At 36.3% G+C, this 22886-nt stretch overlaps 1 protein-coding gene across 1 annotated transcript; it reads right to left on the bottom strand.

Annotated features, from left to right (window-relative positions):
• Nucleotides 1–6681: 6681 nt before the first annotated feature.
• LOC127869786 (uncharacterized) lies at nucleotides 6682–16028 on the bottom strand. The gene is made up of 9 exons (XM_052412446.1): nucleotides 15917–16028; nucleotides 15148–15267; nucleotides 13469–13627; nucleotides 12687–12819; nucleotides 12182–12236; nucleotides 11582–11690; nucleotides 10681–11075; nucleotides 8039–8099; nucleotides 6682–6819 (listed from the first exon to the last, which is right to left on the bottom strand). Exons 1-8 carry the CDS (start codon nucleotides 16026–16028, stop codon nucleotides 8040–8042), a joined length of 1143 nt encoding a protein of 380 aa, XP_052268406.1. The 3' UTR covers nucleotides 6682–6819; nucleotide 8039.
• Between the last annotated feature and the right edge of the window lie 6858 nt (nucleotides 16029–22886).

Raw genomic sequence — 22886 nt, 5'->3', positions numbered from 1 at the left:
TTTCAAATGGTTTGGTTCAGGTAGCATGCCAATATCAAATAAGTAGGGTATATGTTGGCTTTCAGGTCTACTTATTTTATTTTTATATTGAAATATATTTATAATAGACATCCTCCTTTAAGTCCTTACAAATTACACTTTGTTTCCATTAAGTATTAAGAAGGTCAGGTTACCTAAACCATACCATTTATTTTTAGGCCTAACAAATGGCTATTTTATTTTTATTTTTCAGGACACAAAATATTCGCAAGCTTTGCAAAATTACAATCAAACACACAAAATTCTTAAACTTAAACCTCTGCAGGAAAAGGCTTTAGATGTGTTGCTATCTGGAAAGGACTGTTTATGCTCTCTTCCAACAGGATATGGGAAATCCTTGATATTTGAGCTTCTTCCTTTTATTGATCCAAACTGTTTGGTAGTGATAATTAAACCATTGAATGTTATCATGGCACAGGAAGCACAAAAGCTTGGTACTAAATCAATGTGTCTTACAAGTAAGAGTGACCTGACTGGTATTAAAAAAGGATCAGTTAAGTACATTTTCTGCCATCCAGAAGACATTTTATATAACAAAAAAATCATGGAAATGTTTAGGAATGAGGACTTCAAAATGAAACAGATATTCCTAGTTGTAGATGAAGCCCATTGCATTTTAGAGTGGGGAGATGACTTCAGACCCGACTTTAAAAGGCTTGGTAATTTAAGATCTGTCTTCTGTTGTCAGGTGTTAGCTTTAACTGCCACAGTTACTTGTGTAGGCCAAAAGGAAATAATGAAAAATTTACTCATGAAAAACTGGGCAACTGTTTGTGCTGCTCCAACTAAGCCAAATATTGTTCTCGCTGTCTTGAAAAGGCCCAGTGCAACATCTAAAGGGAACACTTCTACCTTACCCTATGTTTCATATTTGAAAAAATATTGAATGAACTGAAAAATAAAGGGAAGGATTTCCCCCTCACAATCATCTACTGTAAATCAATACAATGGATCGGCTACGGATATGAACTGGCCAGAGAGATACTGGGGGACCAGTTTTATGAAGGCGAGCAGCAACCAGAGCATGCCAGGGTGGTTATGCTCCACTCTTCTATGGAATACAGTAAGGGAAAGGTAAGTATCTCTTCAGCACATATACATAAGATAATGCTTTAGGTGTGGGTAAATTACCAGGCAAGCCACATAAATTGTTTTTAGTTGATTTAAAATCCTCCATTCTTTTTTAAAGTATTTTTAAAATGCTTTCATTAAAAAGAAAACATTTTAGTTTGTAACGAATTGCAAAAATGTCTAATTTGTTCAAACAACACAACCTTCATTTCTAGAACATTTCCAAACCTTGTTTGAGTTGTGTCATGTAAAAACCAACCTTTTGACCAGTGTAGGCAAAGATCAGCATGCATGCAAATGTTAGGTTTACCTGGGCCTACAATGTTAAGGCAAGGCACTAAAAGACCTGATCAGTATGCATGGTTGCGGCAGGATGATCTGGGTTACACTGGTTTCAAAAGACACGTGGCAGGTTTTTGAAAGAAATAGCTCTATTTGAGAAATATTTAGCTCAAAGCCATTATCCTTGCTGATCTCCAGAGGCCACCTAGTGAATGTTGCATAAGGCTTGTATTTGCATCTGTGGCACTAGGTATGGGGCAGATTTAAGACATGTTCAGCGTGTGATACATGCAGAGCCACCTTCAACACTAGAAAGTAAGATTTTCAATCATTTACACTGTTACAGTTTTTGCCATAAAACAATCTTTACTGTTTTGACTTTTTATCTTATTTAAAAAAGTACCATGCAATCACTTATGACTGTTACCGCAAAAAATTGAAGTCTGTATAATTCATCTTAATGAATTAATAGAAAAACATACAATCTTGAGGTTCAATATTATGTATTATTTGTATTTTTGTAATACATGTAAATACATATCCAGGCAAGATATTTTATAGAAGCACACGACTGACAATATCATATGACAATATGTCAAGTGTCTAATTTACCCAGTTTTTGATGGCAACTGACCAATATCTAAACTTGATCGAGATATTTTAATGAGAAGTACTCTGACAAGGAGCAAAAATGTGTACTGTTTTGCGTACACAAGATTTTCTTACTATTTTGTCCAAAATAAATAATCCAATAGCTGACAGACGACAGACAACTCTTAACAAAGGAAATACAGTAACTTGCCATCAAAATAATGATAACGAGTATTATGCCAAAAATAAATGTGGTTCTGGTAACCCTACCTAGCCATTTTTTTTCCTGCCTAGTTCTACCTTACATCTGTTTATTGAATTTAAAAAACAAAATCATGTTACAACAGTATTTTAGTTAATTTCAGAAAAAAACAACAGAAATTTAAATGGATTCCTGTCACATAGTTTGGAAATACTAAAACACTCCCCACAGTAAATAAGCAAACAATGTCCTAAAATTAAAAAAACAATTGTAGACAGCTTTAAACATTTTCAAGTATCATTACTTATGGACTTGAAATAAAAAACAATAATCCTTACATACATATTCAATTTTCATTCATATGTTACTTGAACCACACTGACACATATTCTTTCAGATGGCCTTATTTTTCACATGCAATGAATGATAAATTGTTAAATGCTAACAAACATTTCAGCCTACGTTCAAGAGATTGGAAGAGCTGGAAGAGCAGATTCCCAAGCCCTGGCTATCATGTACTACAATGGAAACGACCTTGCTTTTAAACAAATGCAGACTAATATGAAAGAGTATTGTAACAAGGGCTGTTTGTAAAACATGCATGCCCCCCTATATGGGCTATAAGTTGTAGTAGCAGCCATTGTGTGAATACGTTTTTTGTCACTAAATACGTTTTTTGTCTCTGTGAATGGTGGTGGTGGTGGTGGTGGTGATGGTAGTGGTGGTGGTGGTAGCAGAAAAAATAGTAGTAGTAGTAGTAGTAGTAGTAGTAGTAGTAGTAGTAGTAGTAGTAGTAGTAGTAGTAGTAGAAGTAGTAGTAGTAGTAGTAGTAGTAGTAGTAGAAGTAGCAGTAGTAGTAGTAGTAGTAGTAGAGTAGTAGTAGAAGTAGTAGTAGTTGTAGTAGTAGTAGTAGAAGTAGTAGTAGTAGTAGTAGTAGTAGTAGTAGTAGTAGTAGTAGTAGTAGTAGTAGAGTAGTAGTAGTAGTAGTAGTAGCAGTAGTAGTAGTAGTAATAGAGTAGTAGTAGTAGTAGGTGGTGGTGGTGGTGGCAAAAGAAATAGTAGTAGTAGTAGTAGTAGTAGTAGTAGTAGTAGTAGTAGTAGTAGTAGTAGTAGTAGAAGTAGAAGTAGTAGTAGTAGTAGTAGTAGTAGTAGTAGTAGTTGTAGTAGTAGTAGTAGAGCAGTAGTAGAAGTAGTAGTAGTAGTAGTAGTAGTAGTAGTAGTAGTAGTAGAGTAGTAGTAGTAGTAGTAGTAGAAGTAGTAGCAGTAGAAGTAGTAGTAGTAGTAGTAGTAGTAGTAGTAGTAGTAGTAGTAGTAGTAGTAGTAGTAGTAGTAGTAGTAGAGTAGTAGTAGTAGTAGTAGTAGTAGTAGTAGTAGTAGCAGTAGAAGTAGTAGTAGTAGTAGTAGTAGTAGTAGTAGTAGTAGTAGTAGTAGTAGTAGTAGTAGTAGTAGTAGAAGTAGTAGTAGTAGTAGTAGTAGTAGCAGCAGCAGCAGCAGCAGCAGCAGCAGTAGTAGCAGTAGAAGTAGTAGTAGAAGTAGTAGTAGTAGTAGTATGCATTACAAAAATGCAGTTAGCCTTACATTTGGTAAAATTTAAATATATTACAAGGGAGGCAAATCTGTAACAATAAATTTAAACTTATTGCATTTGTTTCCCCTGTAGTGTATTACCTCCCCTGTCCTGCTTATATTTATATTAATCAACAAAATTAAACATAAACACAATATTTAATATACAAAATATACAAACAATCTCATATTCTGATAATATTTTTACTGATCCACTGTATTTTACTAAAAGGATGATGTTTCATTGGACTGATAATTATAGATTTAGGATGACAGACCAGTTGCTTCAGTAATATTGTTCAGAGTGTGACCTGTTGGCTGCGTATGCATTCTAAAATTATCATTCAAAAAACCATTTTACTATTTCGAGTCACCGTGACCTTGACCTTTGACCTAGTGACCTCAAAATCAATAGGGGTCATCTGCTAGTCATGATCAATGTACCTATGAAGTTTCATGATCCTAGGCACAAGCGTTCTTGAGTTATCGTCTGACAACCACCTGGTGAACGGACAGACCGACCGACATGAGCAAAGCAATATACCCCCTCTTCTTCGAAGGGGGGCATAAAAATAATGAAAAGTGCAAGAGAGAACTTGTACATGTAAATGAGTACTTCGGCTTTCACAAGTTTGACAAACCTACCATATGCTGCAATATATGTACCGGTAAGCCTGATATGAGTTTGGAATGGGAATTTTCTCAGCTTTCAATTTGAGGTAATTTTATTGCTAAATGGCTTTAGCCTAAAACATTTAACAATAGCATACCAAGTTATAAGTAAATATCTTTGATGTTTTTGAGGGATGGATCTGAATGAAAAGGTTAAACAACAATGGACATTGTATTTAAAAAAAGGGGCATAACTATGACAAGCACAATTTTATGGTACTTGCCCTTGAGAAATGGGTTTCCATTGTGGCTGCAAACATGCATACAAAGTTTGATCTAAATACGTTTGAAATTTTTTCTTACTGCTAAGCACTTATTTCACTTTAAACAAAGCACGGCTGCCATTCCCCAATATAATAACCACTTTCTTAAAAAATCTGGTTAAAAAGCTCCATGAAACAGACAACAATATCTTGTGGAATTAGAGATGATAATCACCATCAAAATACCTAAATGTTTTTGCTTCACTAAAAGCATATCATTATAAAATAACTACTGGTGGCAATAAAGATTTGTTGAAAACATGATTCATTGTCAAAATTTACCAACATTTATGTAAATATTTAGCGTTTGGACAGAAAACAATTCTTACAACTGAGCATTAATTGCATATTAAACTGTGTCAAATGAGCATTTCCAGATAAGTGTAATTTTCACTTTTGCAAACCAGCTACTTTAGACCTCTAAGAAAAAATTTGTTGGGTACTTTTGTATCCACTTGTGTAAGTCTACCATTGACAGCTTGGAGATTGGGTTCTTTGTTTGTTTATTCAAAGACTCAGTCAGCCTTCCGGGGAATTTTGTAAACAGTTTTACATTTTTCAAATCACTAATGATCTTGTTTTCATCTTCAACTGATGAAATCTTTTTGTGCTTTTGTGCTCGCTTAATTACTGATGACTCTTCTCAAAAGCTTCGCTAATCTCATTGATTCCAAAGAATGCACTACTTCTTTTAATCAAAGATTGGTCAGTAACATTAGAACACATTGCACGTATATGTGTTTTAGTAATACGAACCAAGTGTTCCATTTGGAGATCAGCTGGTATTATAGTTTTGCCAGTATTGACAAACAGACCATACACAGCAGCATGGGACTGCTTTTTACTTAAAAGTGCATACTGTTGACACAAAAATCTTAAAATTTCAAGGGCATATTTTGACTTTGAGTTGTGGCCCTTCAATATCAGCATAAGGTATTTCAAACATGTTATCAATCTTTCTCTATTTGGAGACTTGACAATGTCACATAGCTCTAGAAATACCAGTCCAAGCTCTACCAAGACCATACTGTATTTGTTGACCATATCTGGATTTGCTTCCTCAACAAATGTACCATTAACAACCTTCTGGCTCACTGACATGATCTCATTAACTATGGGTGTAATAAAAGAAATCATCCATTCTTTTTTCTCGTCATCTTGCATTTGCTCAAAATTAGGAATGTTCTCGAGATAAGAATTTGTGTTTTGCAAGTTGTAATGTTCTAAAGTGGCTTGAACTAAAAAAGCTTTAATGACAGAAATGGCTAGTTCTTTACAGCTGTCAAAGTGGTTTTTCACATCAAGTCCATTAGCTTCTTTCCGTAATAGGCGCACTTTCTGGCTATGAAGGGTGAAAATGTCTGTGTGAGTTTCATCATACAAAATTTGATAAAACATTGTTAACACTGCCATCTGCAGATGAAACAGCTCAAAAGTTATAGGATTAAGAGCTTTAAGCCTTTCCTTTTCTGTCAGAGCAGCTGCCCGCAACCTTTTTTCCCCAGAAAAACGTTCTCTCGTGAGCTGGTCTCCCACTACATGTACTGGTTCAAGAACTTGACCAGACTCTAAATGAACAGTTTCACAGGTTTGCTGGTAAGAATCTAAAATGTCAACAACATCAGCATATTTTTGTTCATTTTTATGCATAATTGGAAATGGTATGATGGTGTTCTTTTTTTTCAGATCCTGTGGGACAACAGCAATAGCTTCATTCACACAAGCAGTGGAGGGCTTCAGCCATGGGAAAAATTCCACGAGAACTCTTGAAGAAAGAACGGAGAACTTATTTGAAATTTCCTGCAATTCTTCCTCACATATGATTAATGTTTCTGTAGGCAAAAGGCGGAGATCACACTGTGGAATATCATTATCCATAGCCTGGAAGTTGACGTTTTGGACAATAGCTGCAGATCCAAACCAGTGTTGAATATGACCTACTTTCCCCACACTTTTACGCTCTTGTAAAACACCCATCTTGAAGTTTATGTTGTCCCCCACTATACGAAAGCGTTTTCCTGATTTCAAACTGTCTATCAATTTAGAATTGAATGTCCCAGATATTGAGGTCATCGTGTCCAGCATACTCTGGTGGCATAGTGTGATCCCCAATGGTTGGAGTTGATCATAGACCTGAAGAATCCAGCAGATTACATGTGAACATTTTACAAATGTTTACAGCTTAGTACATGAAATATTTCATTCAACAAACTTTTTTTCAGACTTACAAAACTATATTTGGTCAGACCAAATGTTTATGCTTTATTTGCAAAATCAATGTTTGACAGTACTGTAAAGCGGGTTATTTCTGTGGTGCCAAAATTTGGCGATTTTTCTTTTAGGACATATTGGTGGTGTCTAATTTTGGCGCAAATATTTCATTATTTTCTGTGTTGATAAAATAGGCAAAATTTACCCCCCCCCCCCGGTTAAAAATACCCGCTATACAGTAATTGATTTCAGTATAAATATTCATGTCATTACGCTATAACTTGATGACAGAAGCTATTATTTTTTAAGTTATTTCACCAATATAAGTGTAAAACAAGATGTGTTTGTGAAACACAATGTCCCCCTATATTATGTTTGACCTTGTAGGATGACCTTGACCTTGTGAAGGATGACCTTGACCTTGACCTTTCACCATTCAAAATGTGCAGCTCCATGAGATACACATGCATGCCAAATATCAAGTTGCTATCTTCAATATTGCAAAAGTATTCATAAAATAAGCGATTTGGGCCACATATATTTGACCTATGACCTTGAAGGATGACCTTGACCTTGACCTTTCACCACTCAAAATGTGCAGCTCCATGAGATGCACATGCATGCCAAATATCAAGTTGCTATCTTCAATATTGCAAAAGTATTTATAAAATAAGCGATTTGGGCCACCTATATTTGACCTCTGACCTTGAAGGATGACCTTGACCTTACCCTTTCACCGCTCAAAATATGCAGCTTCATGAGATACACATGCATGCCAAATATCAAGTTGCTATCTTAAATATTGCAAAAGTATTCATAAAATGAGCGATTTTGGCCACATATATTTGACCTCTGACCTTGAAGGATGACCTTGACCTTTCACCACTCAAAATATGCAGCTTCATGAGATACACATGCATGCCAAATATGAAGTTGTTATCTTCAATATAGCAAAAGTTATTGCAAAATGTTAAAGTTGGCGCAAACAGACCAACAGACAGACCAACAGACAGACAGACAGGGCAAAAACAATATGTCCCCCACTACTATAGTGGGGGACATAAAAATTGCAACAAGGCCAGTTTTTGCACAATAAAAGTGATACAACTGACTGCTTCTAGCTTTTTCATATTGACATTACCCTATTGAATTCCAGATGACGAAGATTCTATCCATCTTTCACAGACAGTGAACAGTGAAATCTGTAACACAACATTTGGAAACATTAACACAAACAATAAATATCAAAACTAGAAACTTTAACAGAAACGAGCTTTCAATAAACTATATAAATAAACTGAACAAAATGCTAACATGCCAAAACAGAGCTACTGTGGTTTTATTAAATTATGTGCGCTTTTAATTTTGTAAAAAAAACTTTTTTTAAATACTAAAATTATTTCATATTTTCTTAATTCCATTATTTCCCAAACTGGCCATTCCTAGCAGATACATATGGGTAATTAAACAATTTGTACATTCATCGGAACCCAAATACAAAACAAGAGGCCCATAAGGGCCTAAATCGCTCTTCTAGCTGGAATCAATAGGGCTCAAGCCCTTGATAGTATGAACAATCTGAGTAAGTTTTAAACAAACAGACCCAAAATGGGAAATTCATTGCATTAACAAGAAACGTAAAATTTAAACTTCAAATGGCTCCTTTTCAACAATAAGTTGGACAAATTTTCTTCACTCTCAATGGGGTTCTGGCCCTTGATGATATAAAACATCCGTTGAAGTTTCAAAAGGATAGAACTTTATATGTAAACAAACAAGACATGTGTTTGTCGGAAACACTATAACCCTTATGCTTTGATTATTTTTTTTTTGACCTTTGACCTTGAAGGATGACCTTGACCTTTCACCACTCAAAATGTGCAGCTCCTTGAGATACACATGCATGCCAAATATGAAGTTGCTATCTTCAATATTGCAAAAGTTATAGCAAAATGTTAAAGATTTTCATTTTTTTCTCAAATTCAAGGGGAGATAATTCTGGACTTATAACTCCGATATTGCTCATTTTCAATAGGGTTTGACTCATCATTCAGATAAAGACACTGTGCAAGTCGGGAAATGATTGGATGAAAACTGTGGACTTTATTGCGTAAACAAGCCTTATTTCACAATTTTCTCAAATTCAAGGGGAGATTTTTTCTGAACTTTTTACTCTGATGTAACCCATTTTCATTAGGGTTTAAGTCCTCATTAATATCAACACACTGAACAAGTTTGAAAAGAATCGGATGAAAAATGTGGACTTTATTGGATAAACAAGAAAAAGTCTAACGCAACACAGACAGACAGACAGAAACCATGCCATCCCATAAGCTCTTCTGGCCTATGGCCAGTAGAGCTAACAAAAATTAGAAATTGCCTGATACCAATGTAAAAGTTCCTTTATTGTTTACTGGTAAAATGTACAGAAACAAGGGCTGTTTGTAAAACATGCATGCCCTCATATGGGCTGTCAGTTGCAGTGGCAGCCATTGTGTGAATACGTTTTTTGTCACTGTGACCTTGACCTTTGACCTAGTGACCTGAAAATCAATAGGGGTCATCTGCCAGTCATGATCAATGTACCTATGAAGTTTCATGATCCTAGGCCTAAGCATTCTTGAGTTATCATCTGGAAACCATCTGGTGGACGGATTGACCGACCGACATGTGCAAAACAATATACCCCCTCTTCTTCGAAGGGGGCAATCTCTTGCAGGACGGTTACATTACATTCACCTCTGTGTTGGGCTCAGAACGGACTATTGTTATGAATCGTCTCATTTATGTCATGATCATTCCAAGCGTTCATCAATGAGGTTACAGAATACTCAACAAGCTCTTGCACGACAATTACATTGCATTCACTGCATTAAAGAAAACCATCTCATACCATGATATCGTATATCAGTCTTAATTCATTATTATAAAATTGATATGTTTTTTTTATGTTAAGAAACCAACATACATACACACGTCGAAGCAATTCCTAACGTCATTCAAAAAAAATATGTTCAATTGTTTACATTTGTGAAGTGCGTGGAATGATTCCATCTGCGTAAATGGGCAATAAATTAGTTCCAAAGAGTTGCATTAAAACTCGCAAGTTTTTGCACGATTAATCGTACATTTAAAAGTCATATTTCTTAATTTAATGCATGCGATCTTAAATATCCAATCAAATATACGTTGAATGCGTTTGTTCGTTTTTATCTATTTTATAGACAAAATGGAGGGCTGAGCCTTTCGCAGAGTTGTATGTGAGAGCAAGGAACGACAACTCTGCGTGGAGATTGCGAAGGGGGGCATAAATAAAATCTTTGATATTCAAAACGGCGCCTTCTTTAAATGTCACAAGTTTAAAAATATCTTTAATGAATAATGCCCATAACAGATTATACAGTGGTCTATAATTTATATTCATATTAATGTATACTTGTAAAAAATCATGAGGTAATCACAAATATACGTGTGAATTGATTTAGTGCATTGTAAACTTAACAAATCCTATTAATTTCACTTTTGAATTTTCTAGCTTACTACATTATTGGCCTAAATCCTTACAATTAAGCTTCAATGTTGTTAAAAAAATAATCCTGATTAGGACAATTAACTTTCCTCAAGCATGTAATATATACTGTTTACTTTCCTAAACCTTTAAGTTTTAATAATAAATAATCAGACAAGACATCGAAGCTAACAGTACTCATACAAATATAAACAAAAGGAAATTAACAGGGCAGAAACAAACATGAAACTAGTGTAACTAAACATGAACTTTACCTTCTGGTGTGTTTGTTCATTTGCTAATGCTACTGAGATCATCTTCTGTACACCAGACAGAGCAGAGTATCTCTGTTTCATCAGGATCGCATACGCTGTCCCCAACACTGGGACGAGGTCTCGGGTCCTTTTACTGTCACCTATCTTATTTCTAGGTAAAGTGATGGCAAGAAGCACCTGAGAAAGGAAACTTTGTTTTTTGACCATTTCGTTTATGATGTTTTCCCATCTAAATTTGATTAAGTTGTCAAAGTGTTTCAAGTACAGTGCACTTCCCTTGTTTGCACACTCTTGTGCCTCCATCTCAAGATCAAATAACACTATATTTCTCAGTTCTTCTCCAAGTGAAGTTATACCCATCATTGTTCTGGCCATCTGCTGTGGTGTAGCATTATCTGAAAAAAGTATAGGAAAAAAACTTATTACTTGCAATTCTACTTTCTTTTTTTTGTATATTTTGCCAGAGCCCAGACAGGTTCTACTCCTTGTGGTGATTTATGTTACCCACCTCTGTATCAAGTGGGGTAGTTGCCAGCTACTAGCAAGGAGTTGGCGTGTACTGTTTAGAAATCCAGGAAAAATGTTAGGTAACCAGATGCCATGATATAACTGAAAGATTGTTGAAGGCGGCTTTAAACTTCAAACAAACTAAGTACATTGCTTATTTTCTAAGCTTCAGAATAACAATGACATGTTAAGGTTACCTTTAAAAAAATTCCTGTAAATTCTCCTGCAAGCCAAGCTATTGACACTAACTGTTAGATTCATATCAGTTTGTGGGTAGTATGGCCTTTTTAAATCCAAAAGCAAAATACTGATGCTTGTCAAGTTCACTTGTATTGCAGTCTGCCCAAGGCTTTGAAACTGCATAGATCTTTGAAAGCTTGTTATTTGTACTTACATATCAGGTCGATAAGACACGCTTTCTCTGTTCTTGAAAGCGGGGCATTCTGTCTCAATCTTTTCAAAGCTGTCTGGGGAATCAACTCTGCTGACCTACTAGCACCCTCCTATAGAAAATAAATCATAGTAATTCATTTTCAATCATATTAATTCATTTTCAATATAAATTAAGCAAGGCTGTCCGAAGAACACTGATATATTGTCATAGCCCTGTTGTCGTCATCTCCGTCGTGCAAAAACTTTGACATTTTTAAATATCTCTGCGATCAGGGCCTACACTGTTTGCCTTTCACTTATAGACTAAGTTTATCAAGAGACCAGTGTATGCCCAATTTATAGATCTCCAGTGTCAATCAGTATTTGCAATTGTCCAATCAAAGAGGACAGTTATCTCTGACAAATATAAGCGTGTAAAAGTAATTTCAATAGAGCCTTTTGTTAAAATTGGCTCCGACAAGAATGACAGGAGTGAGTATCTATCGTCTGGCGAATGGTCTATTGTATGGGGACTGGGTTGGGCCTACACTGGTCACAAAGGCCATAAGACATGTTTTCGCTTGAATTGTCTCGTATATTTGCTGAAAATGTTTAACCCAACCTGTAATTTTCTTTTTGGTTCAAGAAAAATCCAGTCATCCTCTGTTTGGTCAGGCCTGTGAATGAAAATAAATAGTAGGTTTTTATGACTTTGACAAGAAGGAAAACAAACCATTTATTTTCAATGCATGATTCTGTGATAAACCTTATTAGTAACAAAATTTGATTTTCAATACCAAATATGTTACATGGCATGCAAACACAATAACTAAGGTCAACAGGATCCCCCAACATTTGAACAACCAATTATTCATGTTGAAACATGTCAAATATAATAAACCACAACCATCTTGTCTTTCCATTATGATAAAATGCCAGTACAAACTGGTTACTTGCTCAACAGTATATGTTATGCTGTAATATTAACTGCATGAATTTATCATTAATTTTGAAACTTTGAATTTTTATGTTTAGCACCCAACAGGGATATGCTAATCCACCAAATATGTTACAAATAACATGATACATTTTTTTTAATAGAATTCGTATAAATCTGTATAACATACCCAGCTATGAAATCTGTTTGTGTGGCAACATCTGCTGTAAGATTGTTCAGGTTAGTGGCATTTTCCAGAGGACTTGTAGTACATATATATGGAGCTATAAGGAGGCGCTGTGCCACACTCTTGCAGGAATTCCCTATAAACATAAATACAATGTATACTGCAAGTACTGGATAATGTAATAGTGAAAAGTATTACAGTTACTGCATGAAAATGTATTAAAGCAAGCATGAAATAAAAGTTTATCAACCCACGAGCCATTAAAGAGGATAACGGATTTACCCATGGGTAGTGGACTTTTCTTGAGTGTCACCATATAATTATTATCCTAACTTGACAGTACCTACAAGTATAATATATATATCCTGTAGTTTCATCTATTCATGAATGTTATTATACTGGCTTTGCTATACATTAAGTCTTCTCTCTGAAAATGTCTTAAATGTAATTTGTGGTTTGTAGGAATTCATATGGTGAGCAAACACAGTTGTGAACATGTGACTGGACGATTTGTATGTTTGTTCTTGTTTTGAACATTTTTTCAATTATACAAGTGGGAAGTACACCTAACCATTGTTCCTTGGTGGAAACCAATACAAGATACCAACTTCCGACGGCAACTGCCCTACTGTCTCCCGTAAAGAGTACGGTCGCAGCAGGGCTGGAACCCGTAACCCATCCATCAATGAAAAAACAATGATTAGCAGTCAACAACTGTAATCACTCGACCACTGAGACAGTTTGACTGGAATAATTAAAAAATTTTGATTAACACTATTACACACTTTTCCTAGAACTGTCTGGGAAAGCAGCATTGATCTTTTCAGCAAACTGATTCCAATACTCCACTAGAGATGTTCCGGGGTCTCTTGGTGTTTCTTCAACATGTTTGATGAGAAACGCCTTCTCCTCGGATGTCCAGCCCAGGTTCCTGCGTGTTTTGTCTTCCTACATAAGCATACAGACAAATTGGCACATGTTTGACAATTATTGTATAGTAGATTGAGAATTTAAATTATAGTGTAAATATTATTAATTCTCATCTTGCTCTTTTAACTGGAATAAATTTGGGTGGACATAGGTACAAGGTTACAATAACATTTGAATATAAGCTCAGAACAGCTTTTAAAACCATGAAAAGGATAAGACACTGTGTCATCTACAGGGCTAGCGCTGGCCCAAAATTTCTTTGAGCCAACCATATTCTCGGCGCGCGAAGTGGTTTTGAAATAATAATATATACTATCAACATGTTCATATTTCTGTTTATGACAACAAGGGCATATCACATATAATATAACATGCAGTTTTCAATATAGAAATAATTATTATGGTACTTTTCAAAGTACAAACATAAGTAAATTTGTACATGTACACTTAACAGTGGAGTAAGTTGTCCCAAATTTGAAATCCTGAAAATTAGGCCGGGGGTCTTAGAACCAGGAACCCAACAGGAATAAAGGGCAAAGCCCCCCACCCCACCCAGAGACTTACAAATTGTTATTTGTTATAGTCTTTCCAATTGCAAGTTCAAGTGAATACAATTCGAAATAATATAAACCACATCGTCTGTATTACCGCATGTGTATTCGGCATTCTATTTCTTCTATAAAGAGCTCCGAAAATAAATTTAAATCAGCTAAAAATAATGTATCCAAAAATGACAGTCCGAAAAATTGTACGCGTTCTGCACTTGAAATAAAATTTGCATATCGTTTGATTGCAGAAAATGAAAATTGGTAGCCTAGCAAATACGTTATAAAATATACCATTTGGTTGACATTTTTCTTTACAATAGCATAGCTTGTGGGTAAAACAACTTAATTATCACCTTTTATTTCAAACGATAACGTCGATAATCGTCAGAAAGGTGTAACATCATCAACATAGAACTAATTATTTAATGATCATCCTTTAAATCAGATCGATAGTCGGTAGACAGGCCTAAAGTGATCAGCTGAGAAATTATTTATTGTTGCTCTTGTCATTTGTTTATCTTTAAATACGACGTTTGCCATCAGCCGATAAATTGTAGGCAGACGACAATATCAACTGTGTATTCCAAGTGTAGATCTACGCATGATTGACCCAATATGATGTGAGCGAACTCAATGTTGATTGGCCAGCTACCACGTGCGCTTCAATAACATTAAGGTCAAGCGATGTCTCATGTTCTGGTGCAGAACGGTTTTCGTTTATTGTTCAATTTTCAAACACTTTTAATGAAACAAAGAGAAAACTATAGAAAACCAGTCTGGATTTAAATGGCAGATAATTTCAATGAAGATTTGCGAGATTGTAGCATTTTCGCAAATCAGAATTTTCTTGAGCCAAATTCTCAATATTTTCGCAAATGGCTCAAATGGCGAACGACAGCGCGAGCCCTGATCTATCAATTTCAAAGCAAGCATCAAGGGTGTCTCAATGATAATATGAATGCAATATTGTATTTATTAAATTAAACTCGCCTTCACCAATTTAGCCTTTAAAGGCTGTGTAGGGGTTTTTCCTGTGGGTGAGGAAAAATCACGCTTTCGTTTCTTTTCTGGTGTGTTAGCTGTCACAGGTGGGTATGAATGGTCACCTGAAAAGAAAGATGCAATTCGTTCGTGCTGTTTTTCAGGTGTTTCTTTTAGGCAATAACTATGTTATAGGAGCTGAAAAAAATAACGGTAAACCATATATCATATAACTCCCACACAGGCGTATCACAAAGACGGCATATTTTCATGTTTCTGGCCATTTTTCCGTTACATGTGGATTAAATATTTTATGTTAAAGCAACAATATTTGTGTGCACCCATGACTGGTGTCAGTCAGTGGTCAGAAACACACTAAAATATTATAAACTCTGTTAAAGTGCTCTAAAATACACGTAAAAAGTCATTTGCAGGAAACGCTTGCATTAATTATTCCTTTAATATTTAAATAATAACTTTAGTTTAAGCAAATAAACTTCCAGACATTATAAACATTGGATTATCCGAATTGTTTGTTTCATCCGAAATATGGCTAGGTATTCTTATAGAATTTTCTGCATGAAATCGGGCAGATCACAACAAATGGAAGACACTTATGTATTTGTTATATAAGACTGTCTTCATTTTTTTCAATATATAGAAATGATAATGTGATTCAAAGAATCAAAATTACCTTAAACCGTCCACTGGCTGCCGCCATTATTGGTATTTGCCTGACCCTGTTTAGTCTGGATTACCTGCCCCTTTGTTTACAATAGAAGCTGGGCACCAGACCAGACCCTGTTACGTAGTGAAAGGGGAAGGAACTCCAGACAAGCCCGTTTTCAACTACCACACAGTATATACGGTTACAAAACACTAACATCTTATAAATATAAAGATGAAGTGTGTTGCAATAAAAACATAACTACGCTTTGCTTTTAAGGCAATTGTTGTCCAATATTTATTGACTTATTATTACAAAATGTTTTCACGATCAGGTCAAACAAATTTCAAGATAAATGGTTAATGCTCTGATATTCAACTTACTTTTTATTATTTATTTGATTTATGCGTATTAGTTAAACGAACAGTTATGAGAGTTAAACTATCTAAATCCGTCAATTAATAATAAATATCACATACAAAGAAAGATATCGGCTGGAACTTTGATAAAAACCTTCAAAAACAGTAGTTGATATGTGGAATTCCCTATATATTCATCATAACTGTAAAACTGTTATATCATTCGAGAAAAATTTAGACAAGTTTTGGAACACACAAGATATTAAATATCAGTATACAGCACATATAAGCATTGGGCTAGCACCAACCCAGTACACAACAATAAAAGAAAATTTAGAGCTGAATCAAGAGGCTATGAATGGCTTACGTTCAGAAGAGGATTTGTGAGTATGTGTGAGTATCTTCAATAGCCTTTATATATTTTGCGCAATTTAATGAAATTAATGAAAAGAGAAAACCGTAGTTTAATGCGTTTCTTTTGAACATGAAAACGTTGACTATATTATGACAGGTATATATCTTAAAATTTCTACGCTTAATCACACATATATAAGGAATAGACACTTAACATCATACCAAAATACAGCATGATAGGAGTAACTATTGATGAATACCGAGATAGAAATACGTTAATTGTATGAGGTATAAAAGAAAGATAACACTTAAAACAAAGTAGTTGGCCCATAACTGGATAACCTCCCTTGATCGCGACGATTTCATCAATTTAGCTTTCTGTTCTACATTCTCATACACATAAGACTAAACTGGCATGTTATTACGATTCGGTCAAGTATTTTGCAAAAAAATGTTTAGTAGCACATGGAATGCCGTAAGAAAGAAATTAACTAAGACAGACAATATGTAAATCATATTTTACATATTCGTCCAACTTTCAAACAAGCTAGCTGTATATACAAACAACATCATCGTCGCAACCCAGCTTCACAGCACAAATCTTGCCTGAACTTTGCTGCGATTAACGATACATTCTTAGTTTTGTTTTGTTTGCTTTTTGTTGTTGTTTTTAAGAAGAGGCCTTTCCACTCACTGGACGTTCTTGAATTGTCTTAAAATAACATGATGGTAATTGTTTTAGCTTTGGGGTAATGTACAAAGTGTTTGTTTTGATTTCATATCATAAGCTGGTTTGTCAGTATTAAGTGTAAACGTGTAGCCCAGTAACTGATACACTCCCTGCCTTTATCTAAGGTAGGGGTAGAATGGCCGCAGAAATGATTTGTATGACCAATACCCACACAAGTTATGTGGTCAGACGGGTGATCGAACCCGCGATAAATGAATTTGCCGTCCAGCGATCTACAAACGTTCTACAAACTGAGCTAGCCGCCGGTTATGTGTGCAGTTATATAGGACACATAACATAAAAAGAAATCGAACATTTTGTCAATTGGGATCATTATATTCGGTAACTTTCATGCCAGGATCAACAGTGACAACCGAGGATATTAGAAGATCATGGGACACCAAAGGCTCAGCGAGATGAACAACAACGGTGGGAGATTTTTCCGACCTTTGCGCTACAAGTAACTTTATCATCGGAGGAAGTGTTTTCAATCACAGACGGATACACAATCAACTGGGGTGTCACCAGCCCTGTCAACGGAGAAACAGATCGACCACCTGTGCATCGCGAGGAAGTTTCGTCGCTCTCTTCAGGACGTACGTGTCAAACGAGGTACAGACGTGGCTTCGGACCATAATATCCTTGTCGCTCGATCGAAACTGAAATTTAAAAAGAGTGACTTGGGAACCCAGCAATCCCCAGCGTTACATCACTTCTACTCTGAAAGACACCACGAAGCAATAAGAATTCAAGGTCACTCTCTCCTTCAATGTCATAGAAGAGCTTCTTGACGAAGAGACGATTAAGCAGAAGTGGCAGACAGTGAACGTACCAGTGACCCCTACATGCCAAGAAGTACTGGGCTCGAAGTCTTACACCCACAAACAATGGTTATCAACAGAAATGCATTTGAAATATGAATAAAGATGAGAAAATAAGGCAGGTATCAACAACAGCAGAACAAGAGCCGCAAAATTAAAATCACAAGAGGAGTTCACTACAGCGAATAGAAGCGTCAAGCGAAGTATTAGAGCAGACAAGCGGAACAACGAAAAGACGCTTGCAGCACAGACAGACAATCAGCATATCAAGAAAGAACTAATCACTTATCATCTATCATTAAGAGATGAGCAGGAAAGTTTGCCAAGCCAGAGAGGCCAGTGAGAGACAACAAATGGATGAATGATAACAGATGACGAAGGGCAAAATAATAGGTGGATTGAGTACTTCCAGGAGCTACTCAACAGGCCAGCTCCTGCGAATCAGTCGGCGATTCCTCCAGCTACATGCGGTCTGGCAACCAAGAGCTGCACTCCCACGAAGGAAGAGATCAGCAACGCTATCAAGCAAATGAAGAATGGTAAATCTACAGAACCTGACAGCATACAGGTAGAACGACTTAAGGCTTTCGCCAAGACCAATGTGGAGCTACTCTACCGCTCTTCAAGAAGATTTCGGAAGTAGACAAAATGCTAAACAGAGAGGAAAGAGGGATACCTCATCAAGCTTCCCGAAATAGGTGATCGCAGTTCATGCTCCCACTTCCGCCGAATCACGCTATCGTCTATCCCATGAAAGGTGTTCAATCGTATCCAGCTGAACCGTATGAAAGACGCAGAGATACGCATCTCCGTAACCAACTATCCGGCTTTTGAACAGAGAGATCTTACACGAATGAGAACACAACCCTACGCATCATTCTGGAACAATCCTTGAGTTTGGAATTTGCCCCTGTATGTCAACTATAACAACTATGAAAATGCATCCTACAGTGTTGACCGGGTGTCCCTCTGGAGACTACTGAGACAGTACGGAGTGCGAAGAAAGATCATCAACATCATCAGGAAGTGTCATGGAGGGATGACCAGCAGAATCGTTCACGGCAGACAGCTCAGCGACGCCTTCGAAGCGAAAACGGGGGTGAGGCAAGGTTGCATACTATCACCATTCCTGTTCCTTCTGGCCATAGGCTGGGCCATGAAGACCTCGGCGGATTAGAAACGGAACATAATCCGGTGGACACTCTGGAAATAGTTGAACGACATCAACTGTGCCGATGATCTGGCTCTTCCCAAACCCAACAACAGATGAAGGAAAAGACAAACATGGTAGCGAACAACTCAGCTAGACTGGGCCTCACCATCGACAGAGGGGAAAGCAAGATTTTCAATACAAACGCATCCAGCAACACACCAATCACAGTCCAAGGCGGGCGCTGAAGGATGTGGACAGCTTCATCTATTTCGGCAGCATTCTCGGCAACGGATGTAGACTTCACCGCATCAGTAAAGCACGAGCTGCCTTCCATCAGCTGAAGAACATCAGGGTTTCCAGCGCAATTGGCATCAACACCAAGGGTAGGCTCTTTAATACCACCGTTAAGCCAATTCTCTATGGAGCAGTGACCTGTAAAACCACTGACACCACCGTACATAAAATAAGGTTTTCATAAACTACCTGCCTCAGGATGATCCTCGTGATCAGACAAGATCTCCAACAAAGAGATATGGAAAAGAACAAAGCAGAAGCCCGTTAAAGAAGAAATTATTCAGAGACGTTGGCGATAGATACGCCCGACCCTTTGCAAGCCTGCATCCAATACGACAAGGCAATCTCTCACCTGGAGCCCCCGAGGCAAATGAAGAGAAGGCGGCATAGAAATACCTGGCGCCGCGACCTGGATGCAGATGCTAAGCAGATAAACAACGCATGGTTGCAGCTTGAGGGAACAGAGAAGACAGCTCTCAATCGAGACGCCTGGAGGAAGCTTGTTGGCGATCTATGTCCCAGACAGGACCACATGCGAAGATTAGAGATGAGAAGAGACGTGAACATGATGTCTGCCGAAGTATGGTTTATATTGTTATATTATTTATTTTGTATTATCGCTGCATTGCTGTTTACTAATCAGTCCCCTTGAATAAAGACAATATATGCGTGTATTATGATAGTACAATGTATCCCTATATTTTGTATATGTTTGAGCAAATAAAGGCATATCGACATAATTCGACATTTGTTTTAGACAATACGATTGTCAGTTTATAGGTCATAATATATACTGCGTACTATTTTAAGCCACCATGAAAGCAAATAGAACATTCTGTTTAAGAAAAAAGTCCGTGCGTTTATTAAAGTTCGAGAAGAAATACGTTATCGTTTGCCCGTACATGTATTCTAATGATGACCAATTTATTTCACATATACGCAACAGCATTCACATCGCACAGCTAATTTTACATATCAAACTGTCATTTATGTCTTCTTGTAAATTTCCTACGGGCGTATGGTGCTAGTACCATTAACTGTTTACCTTGCCTTTATGCGCATCTTACGTGTGCATTCATCAGGCATGTGTACCGTCTACGTGGATAGTGTTAGCAAAACTGACATGGTGGTTGTCCTTTGGTAGAATGGAGAGAAGCGGATTAAATGGGTGCAACTGGCAAAACGATGAAGTTAATAATTTAAAATATTTTACCACCGGTCCTGATTATATGATCCTAAGAAGATAATTGTATTATATATTTTGGACTATTTCAGTTTCAGTTAGACCTTTACCTGCTAGTGCAAGGGGCTCAAATGGCTAATATACACATGAAGGTAATCTGTATCCCTGCTACTGGGTCACAAACCAAGGAGATCCGGGTAGTTTCATTCGAGGTCAACACATGAAAATCAACACTTCATGGTTATCAGTCAACGTGCGAGATTGTGATTGGAATAACACATACAAGGTTTGGCATGGCATGCTACATCGAAAATTGAATGGCGCTGTATTGTCTATTGTCGATGTTCAATGTCGAGTGTCCTTCGTATCTTGTATCACGTTGATCGTCGTGTATCGACGTAAATGAAGGCGGGTTACATTCGAAGTGGCACTGACTGAATTCCTTAAAAACCAGCAAATTAAAGTGTTAAATGCGTTTGAGGTTACTTCAGTAAAAATGCTGTTGGTAGCACATTTTCTTTGGTTCTTGTCGGGTCAACAAAACGCGTGATTGAGAACTTTCTTACATTCGGATCTTAACCCGCGACGTAAAAAATATTCTTAAACATAGTCTCAATTAAAAATATTTTCTTTAGATAATTCACCTTACATCTTATAAACGATTTTGTTTTTGCTTCATATTTAGCGTAAAGACCAGCTGGGCCCGTATTCACCAAACAATTCTTAGACTTAAGAATAAAAAATAGACTTAGAACCAAGAAAAATGTGTTCAGTGTTTGAATATATACAGGCCTCCACTGGTGATTATGTCATTAACAAAATATTCTATATGAAGAATAATATAGAAAGAGGTGTTTACTGCAGAGTTTGATTCAAAATTAAAGAAATTATTGAATATTCTAATTTAAAGAATTTTCTTTATTCTTAGACTTAAGTCTAAGAATTGTTTGGTGAATACGGGCCCAGACTACGATTGAGCGTAAGACTGGTCTTAGTGATGGGCCAAGCCAAAAGACTCAGATATAAAAACATAGGTCTTTGATTAAACCATTGGCTATTGCGAATGCTTGTGACATTGTTTCTTTGAAATATATGGGTTAAATATTTAAGACGAGGACTAAGATTGAGATAAAATGTTTGTAATGTGTAGCCTTGGTACCAAGAGTTCAATTATCCGTTAACTTCATATTAGCTTAACTCTTAAAAGTCGTACCAATAAAATGAAAGCTAAAATTTCGCAAGCATTCTCGTTTGTCTATCTTTTACGTTAAGATTTGCTTTAGACCAAGTTGGAAGCTTTCATAGTCATTGGTCGATTAATGTACAGCCTTATGTCTATAGCGACTCCTCGTTGTTATAAGTAAATGTAACAGACTCTACAAGCAAATGATCGATTGTTCATGATTACAGACGCTTATTTACTGATTTCAATTTAACCTTTTAAGTGTTCAGACAAACTGAGCACAGCATAAAATACGATAACCTCTACTTGACGACGATTAAAGCAATTTGTTTGCACTCCACAGTAAAGCAAACAGTCTGGATAAGAACCACTCGTAGTTTCCAGCATGATAATTAATGCTTTTCTAATTTGATGGAATTACAAATATTGACATACAGTCATAAACACATGTATTCAAAAAGCATATAATATTGTATATAGAAACACGTGTTTCAAGCGAAATCTGACCATCTGGAATCGTTTTTCTCGAAAGCGACGCACGTTTAATCCTGTCTGAAATAAAATATATCACTTTCTTTGGACTGTTTGAAATATATGACTAATCATTCTTAACGAAATGGGAATGAATGGAGAATCTTTGGGAAACTGCCTTTTTGTAAACATATTTTTCATTACATTATTATTTGGTCGTAAACGCAAGGACGTACGTAAACAGCAGTTTAGTTTTGTGTGTGTGAATTATTACGGTCTAAGTGAATAATCCATTAAACATATTAAAAATATAATTTTTTAATATATATGTAATATATTTACAATATAAATACATTTCTGTATATGAACGTTTTTATAAGTTATGTTGATGCATTCAGCTGCATCAGCTGCAGATATATTGGCTATCTTGAAGCATTTTTCTTAATTGAATAACGACTGAAAGTGACCATTAAATATTACGGCAACATTATTAGTGCGTGCACTTTCATACGTTTGCATGGAATATTAT

This window comes from Dreissena polymorpha, chromosome 2, assembly GCF_020536995.1.
Source record: "Dreissena polymorpha isolate Duluth1 chromosome 2, UMN_Dpol_1.0, whole genome shotgun sequence".
NCBI lineage: Eukaryota > Metazoa > Mollusca > Bivalvia > Myida > Dreissenidae > Dreissena > Dreissena polymorpha.
Note: the sequence above shows the minus strand (reverse complement) of the source record. Positions and strands in the feature narration are given on the sequence as shown.